General features: G+C 38.8%; 1 protein-coding gene across 1 annotated transcript; it reads left to right on the plus strand.

The window, feature by feature from the left end:
- Nucleotides 1-2,832: 2,832 nt before the first annotated feature.
- LOC142446469 (olfactory receptor 5W2-like) lies at nt 2,833-3,768 on the plus strand. Its single transcript, XM_075548219.1, has one exon. It carries the CDS (start codon nt 2,836-2,838, stop codon nt 3,766-3,768), a length of 933 nt encoding a protein of 310 aa, XP_075404334.1. The 5' UTR covers nt 2,833-2,835.
- Nucleotides 3,769-7,650: the final 3,882 nt, after the last annotated feature.

The following is a 7,650-nucleotide window of genomic DNA, read 5'->3' on the forward strand; positions in this document are numbered from 1 at the left end:
TGGGGCAAAATACCATGTTGGGAAATTTGGATATCTGGGACATCTTTAATCTCCAAATCCTTGGGACTAGTCTGGTTTCAATACTTGTGAAATAAATTATTACATATATATATATTAGATGATCTATAAATGCATATATATATATATATATATACAATCAACTCATTTCTATGTGAGCAATATTATGGTTGATTTTAACTGATATTATTCATATAATTAAATATTTTATTAACACATCTTCACTGAAATTGATTATCAAAACATTCATTTTACTATTGTTCAATTGTAAAAATAGAGCTGAGTCTAAAAAAAAATAAAACATTGTCCTAACACATTCTTTCTTAGCAATAGTCTATGGCACCTACTGATTGTATTAGTAGAAATAGTCCATGAAATCTATTCCTACTCCTTGCTCATTATCCTTCTGAAAAACAAGAGACACCTAACGATGCATTAATGTTGAAAATTCTTGCTCTACATACTGAATAAAATATCAAGATAAATAAACTTGCAAGAAATGAAATAAAGAAAGAATGAGTTACATGTGGTAGATTTTATACAGTCATAAAAATTATTGGAATTGGGGGTCCTATTTCTAAAAAGGGAAGCTAAGAAGTATGCTTCGGAGAGGGAATAGAATGAACAAAGAATGGAAGCTGATTTTCAAGTAGAGAGCTTATCTGAATTTCTGGAGAGGGTTATGAATATAAGGTAGCCAGAAAGCATAGCTTTAAACTCAGCTGTCTAACTTCACAGATGAGAATCACTTTGAATGAACACATTAGGCTTTGCTAATGTGTTTCAGAATTCACAGGGGGAAGACACAGAATCAGACATCTAATTACACACATGTTTGTGTAACAAAGAAAATTGAAGGCAGAGGCTTTAGAGATTTAATCCCAAATGTCTCTATGTAAAAATATAATGTGATTTACCTAGTGTTCTCCTACTAAACTTAGAACAGAAAGACATGCTCATTTCAGGTAAGAGTCTCAAATGCCAAACTGAACATCAGTAGAGAAAAAATACATAGATATAGGTATATATGAAAAAAGAGGAATACCATATTAAAGAAATTTTTAATGAAGCATTATAATCTACTAGTTCAGTTCAATAAACTGGAATCTAATAGTGAAGACATAATATTTTATGGTTGATATTAAGTGTACAAATAGATATTGCATTCATTATCTTTTAACTAAAATAAACAATCAATTTTTCACGTGTTAGAACTATATATGGAAATTTAAAATTTGTACTAGTGTTATTTCAACTATAATTGAAACATCACATTGAAAGTACAAATATGAATAAATTTAAATTAATAAGGGTCACATTTATAATATCTAAATATAAGGAAAAAATAAGATTATAACTTACAACTCAATTTTTATGTACTAACAGAAGTTAATGTAGATAGCGATATACACTCAAAAGAAAACGAATATTCTGAACGATTTCTTATACTTTATTAATCTTCAATTTTTAAAGGAAAATCAAGTTTAGGACTACACAGAGTTGAAAACATTGTTGTTAGGTAGCTTCATGTCAGTTCCAAACCATAGGGACCTGACGCACCACAGACTGAAACATGCCCCAGTCCTGCTTCATCCTCACAGTAGTTCTTGTGCTGAAGCCCATTGTAGCAGCCAATGTGTCAATCCATTTCATTGAGGGCCTTCCTCTTTTCCACTGTCCCTCTAATTACCAATCATCATGTCCTTCTCCAGCGACTGGCTTATCCTGATAGCATGTCCAAAGTATGTAAGACAAAGTCTCACCATCCTTTCTTCTATGGAAGACTATGACTGTACTTTATCCAAAACAGATTGGGGTCTTCTTTCGGTGATTCCAGGTATGTTCAATAGTCTTTGTCAAACTGACAGGGCAGTGGTGAAGAGATGTAAACAGATGTGCTAATTAGATTTTTCCTACTGGGTGTCACTTTGTTTTAGTTTCTCAATAGACTTATACTTTGAATATTTGGCCTAACATTTTTAACAATGAAAAGTTAAATGTGATAGAGGGATTGAATTAAACATTCATGCAAGTTTAGTACCAGTTAAACCTAAAATCATAATTACATAAACAATAGCATAACAATATTTTTCATTTACTAAGTTATAGTCAGTAATACTCCTGGTTGTTGAATCTTTAAAACCATTTTTGTTAGAAAAATACAATTAATGAAAATAATTGGTCCATCTGCCCACTTCCATCATGATTCTGCCCTCTTCAACATGATTCTGACTCAGAATAACCTCGTAGAACAAAGTAGACCTCCTTCCTAGGGTTTCCAAGACTAGATCTTCATGAGAGCAGACAGTGATTGCTCTTTCCCTCTCAGGGAAGCTGATGTGTGAATAGCTGACCAACACATAACCACGTAGCTACAAGAACTCCTCTTGTCTAGTAGGGTAGTTTTAAAACCCACATTTGGCCTGTATCTTCTTGGCCTTCTCTCGCTAACTTTGTTATTTTTAAAAATATTTAACCTAGAATAAACTTTAAGTTGATCAACTTGTGCTGTCTGAGATAAGACTATGGAGATCAATGCAATTGACATATATCAAAAATAGCATAAAAATTTAGAATCAATGTTTCTCATATTCCTGTAAAACTTGTTTTATTTTCCCCCAAATATAACATGCTGCGCTAACTTTGACATTTATCAGGTCTAGTTTGTGAGCACAAAGAACACTACTCAAAGACACAAAGTAATCACCCATACAGATATTATTGTATAGACTTACAACAGAGTTAAATCTTGATCTATTATATATTTTGTTGATTTTTAATGGATTTTTTTCACAGTTTAGAACACACCAAAGAAGAATGGATGGAGAGAATTGCTCTTCCTTAACGGAATTCCAGCTCTTGGGAATTACTAACAACCCCAAGGTCAAGGTTGTCATATTCACCGTGTTTCTGGGTGTGTATCTGATTATTTTTGTGGCAAATCTTGGAATGATCACTTTGATTAGAATGGATGCCCAGCTTCAGACACCCATGTACTTTTTCCTCAGCCACCTCTCTTTCTGTGACATCTGCTACTCCTCAGCAATTGGACCCAAGATGCTGGTGGACCTATTTGCCAAAAACCAAACAATTCCCTTCATGGGCTGTGCTCTGCAATTCTACACCTTCTGCATGTTTGCAGACTCTGAGTGTCTCCTGCTGGCAGTGATGGCCTTTGATCGGTACAAGGCCATCAGTGACCCCTTGCTCTATACAGTCAACATGTCCAACACGGTCTGCTCCATGCTCATAGCAGGGGTTTACCTGGTTGGGATAGTTGATGCTTTGATACATACATCTTTAGCTTTCCGCTTATGTTACTGTGGGTCAAATGAGATTAATCACTTCTTCTGCGATTTGCCTCCACTTTACCTCCTCTCCTGCTCAGATATCCAAGTCAATGAGCTGGCATTATTTACTGTGTTTGGCTTCATTGAGTTGAGTACCATTTCAGGGGTTCTTGTGTCTTATTGCTATATCATCCTATCAGTCTTAAAGATTCGCTCTACTGAGGGAAGGTTCAAAGCCTTCTCCACTTGCACCTCCCACTTAACAGTCATTGCAATTTTCCAAGGAACTGGGCTCTTTATGTATTTCAGGCCAAGTTCATCCTACTCTCTAGATCAGGACAAAGTGAACTCATTGTTTTATACCCTTGTCATTCCCATGTTAAACCCTCTGATTTACAGTCTGCGCAATCAAGATGTGAAAGCGGCCCTGGAAAAACTGAAACATAAAGTTCTGATTTAAGCATGTATTGCAAACATACATAAACAGTCATTTCCTTCAAGTCATATTACACCAAAACTATGTCCAATGGTTCGAAGTTGATTTAGAATCACAGACCCCTAAACAGAGTTCCGGAGGCTATAAATCTTTATAGGAGCTCATAACGTCAACTTTTAGACAGAGTTCCTGGTGGGTTTGAAACACCAATTCTGTACTCAACACTCCAGAGTTTATCCAATTGTGTCATCAAAATTCCTTTAAAATGACATGACTCCATATAATGGAACCCAAATTCTTCAATTACCTGTATATCCATACAAATCCTCGACTATAACAACGTTAAATAGTTCCAGGTTTGATATAATTTAAAAATTGTGCCTTCAACTTAAACATATCATTTTAATAATGGAAAATGTCCTGGTTTTAATGTTCCCGAATTTTATTTGGTCATTACATTTTATGCAGTAAGTGAATTATTCTAGGAGATATTAAACACAGCTTCCATGGATGGGGTAGCTGTAATTTGAGTTTCTTTCAAGATCTGCTTTGGCAAACTATTAGAATATACATTTCTTGAGCTGGGACTGTCAGACTCTGTCATCTGCCTGACTGTTGATGATCTGCTTTGCTGTTTGCTCTCTGTAGCTGGATAGCCTGAATTGTTCTATAGAGGACTATCAGGTTGCGCTGAGAACTTGAAAGACTGTCACTGTATTAGCCGTCTCACAGAAGTGAGTTGCACTGAGCCATTTGTACTGCTTTCTAGATTAATTGTTTATTTCTTTTGTTATATATCTATATATCTATATCTATGTATATCTATATATAATAATTAGTCTCCTGGTTTTATTTATCTAGAGAACCCTGTCTAACATAGTGATCCTATAGGTCAACGTAGAAGTGTAGAATTGTACCTGTCAGTTTCTGAGACTATAACACTTTACTGGAGAAGAAAGCCTGCTCTTTCTCCCACAGAACAGCTGATGGTTTCAAACTGTTGATTTGCAGTAAGCAGGGTTATTTTTCCATATTTTATGTATGATTCTAAAATTTAAAAAACCAAAATAAGCAAACAAAAAAAAGGAAAACAAAGGCATTGTGTGTGAATCCATTCCAACTCCTGGCAGGCCTTGCATGTCACAGAAAATAACCCTGTAGGGCAGAATTATCTTCCTCTGTGTTAAATTGTGGCTTCATAATTCAAATTTGTAGTTTAGCAGTTGAATGAAAACTGTTTGTGCTACACAGGGAATCTATATAAGATCCTACTGCTGTAATATGCATTTGATATTTTCAAAATATGGTTATCCAACTCTGTGCTCAGATAAATAAAATGTAAAGTTAAACGCATACTATAAGTCACACCTGAATACATAAATAAAGCAACTGAAGTAGCCAGTAAGAATAGTTCTCATATTTATTGTGAATTGACAATTGCCATACCACCTTGAAAAACTATATGGCAGTTCCTACTATCACTGAACCAATATAGGCCCATGTCTCAAAAATCCCCCTCCTAGGATAATACCCAAGAAAAATAAGTGAACAACTGCCATAAGAAGTACAAAATAGGAGGCTCCAAGAAGATGGTGAACAAGAAACAAGTAACCAGAAGGAGTATGCAGAAATCAGCCAGGAGAGCCACTGAGAGGGAAATTCCACTCTTTCAGGTCCCAGGAGAAGCATCATAAACATCAATGGACACAGATCCACTAGGTTTCGAAGAGCTATGGGCTTCGGGTTTACCACTGTGGAGACAGGTTTGAGCTTAGTTCTAGCTCTCATGCAGATGCTGCCAGTGCTGGGCTACTTTGGCTGGTCCAAGGGTTTTACATCAACAGAGCCACAGCTGCCGCCACCTTGGTGGCCCCAGGGTCGGCATTCAGAGTCAATCTATTTATTTCTACATTTCGTTTTTCTGTCTACTCTCTTTCCCACCGCAGTCACAGTAGTCTTGGGTTTTCCCTCTTTATCTGTTATTTTCTTTTCCCCTTCTATTTCCTTTCACATGGCACTGCTGGCCTCCAGCGCACTCCCCTATGCCTAAGGGACCTCTGCCTGCCTTCCACCAAACCGGGGGTGTTTCTACCCGCCTTCTGGAAACACACCCCAAGCAAATGGAGGATCTGCCACAAGCCTCCCAAGATACCTGAACATGGCTGGTGGAACTCACGCTCCAAGCAACTATGGGAACTCCTGCATACCCTCCAAGGGCCTCTAAGAGACTAGGGGAATTCTTTCCCACCTTTATGGTGCTCCACTCTGCTTGGTGAACCTCTGCCTGCTTTCCACGAAAATCCACGTGTCTGGGGGATCCCCTGGCCATCTTCTGCAGCTCTATACATGGCTGAGGTAACTTCCACCCACATCCTGCAGTGCTTCACATGGCCTAAGACAACTCTACCAGCCCTCCCCAGTGCTCCACACTGCTGCAAGAACCTAGGCCTGATCTCTGTGGTTATCTTGCCGACTAGAGGGGTTTTGCCTGCATTTCACGGTGCTCTACAACAATGTGAGCACACCCATCCAATCTCCTAGGTAGTACTATTGAAATGTGCAGTACCGCAAGCCCTCTCAGGTTCTCCAAGGTGCAATTGATCATACCATCAAGGGTACATGTGAGATCATCCAGGGCTGCAACTCCCATGTTTACATGCAATCACCGAACAAGTCTGCCCAAAAAGTCCATCCAAATTGCCTTCCGAATAACAGAATATCAGCTTTCTAGTGAAGGAATGAAACCTCACTGGGATAAACTGGTAGCCAAAGCCCCCAGCAAAATTAGCTGTATGCATTTAACAGAAGCATTCCTCTGAAGTCTCACAAAGAGAAAGTCCAGTATTCTGTGACACTTTGGAAATGGTGCCACCTTTCTTTCAAATGACACACAAAACAGTAACAAGCCCCAACAACCTCAATGTAAAAACAGGGTAAACCAAAGGCAATTTCAGAAGAACTCCTGAACCTAAAGGTATGTATAGAAGAAGCAGATATTGATCTGTCACAGAAAGAAATCTTCAGAATGTTGCTTAGAGTGATACAGGACATGAGGGGATAAAAAAATAAAAAAACAAAATCTCCTGATCTACTAAGCAACAACAGACTAGATAGGACAATAAGCCCAGTTTCCGTCTCAGTGATTCTGCAAATAGCTGGGGAGGCCCTGCCTGTCCTGGGGGCCTAAATGGGGCAGTGAGAACACCACAGTGCACTCCCCCCCCCCATCTCAAGCTACAGTGCTACATACAGTACGAGGCAGATACACCAGCAAACTTCAGCAATCACCTGACGCCTAGCCACGGGTGCGATCTTGCCTTTGAAGTAATCCCACATAGCATCTGTGGAACCCTACATCAAACGGGCACACCACCGGGCTACCTTAAGGAAGAGTTGGAACTCCTCCAGCTTCATAGACAGGTGATCAAATCTCTGTTATCTCCTTACCTACTACTCTGTTTTGTCTCACTCTATTCACTCGACCTTCTCTCTTTCCCACCACGTTCAGTCTCAAGGAGCTCAGGTTTGTGTTGGGTTTTTTTTCTCTCCTTCTTCTTTTTCCCTCTTTTTTTTTTCTTTTTCCCTATTTATCCTCTTCTCTCCCACTCTCTGCTAACATATGCCACTACTGGCTTCCATATCATTACCCTCCGCTTAGGAAAAATCAACCCAACTAGAAGGAGGAACTCCAGCCGGCCCTCCGTGGGAGTACTGTACACCACACAAGGTAGCAGGTACAAACATCTACACCACAAGCGCTGCTGAGGAAACTTCCATCGGACCTCTAAGGCTATCTCGTCAATAGGGCAATTCTGCCTAGCACCACTGGGTCCTGGCATTAAAAGGGCACACAAACCTGCCATTGTAGGGCAGAGTCTAAACAAGTCTGGCCCCACATTCAAGCAA

Source organism: Tenrec ecaudatus, chromosome 4, assembly GCF_050624435.1.
Source record: "Tenrec ecaudatus isolate mTenEca1 chromosome 4, mTenEca1.hap1, whole genome shotgun sequence".
Lineage (NCBI taxonomy): Eukaryota > Metazoa > Chordata > Mammalia > Afrosoricida > Tenrecidae > Tenrec > Tenrec ecaudatus.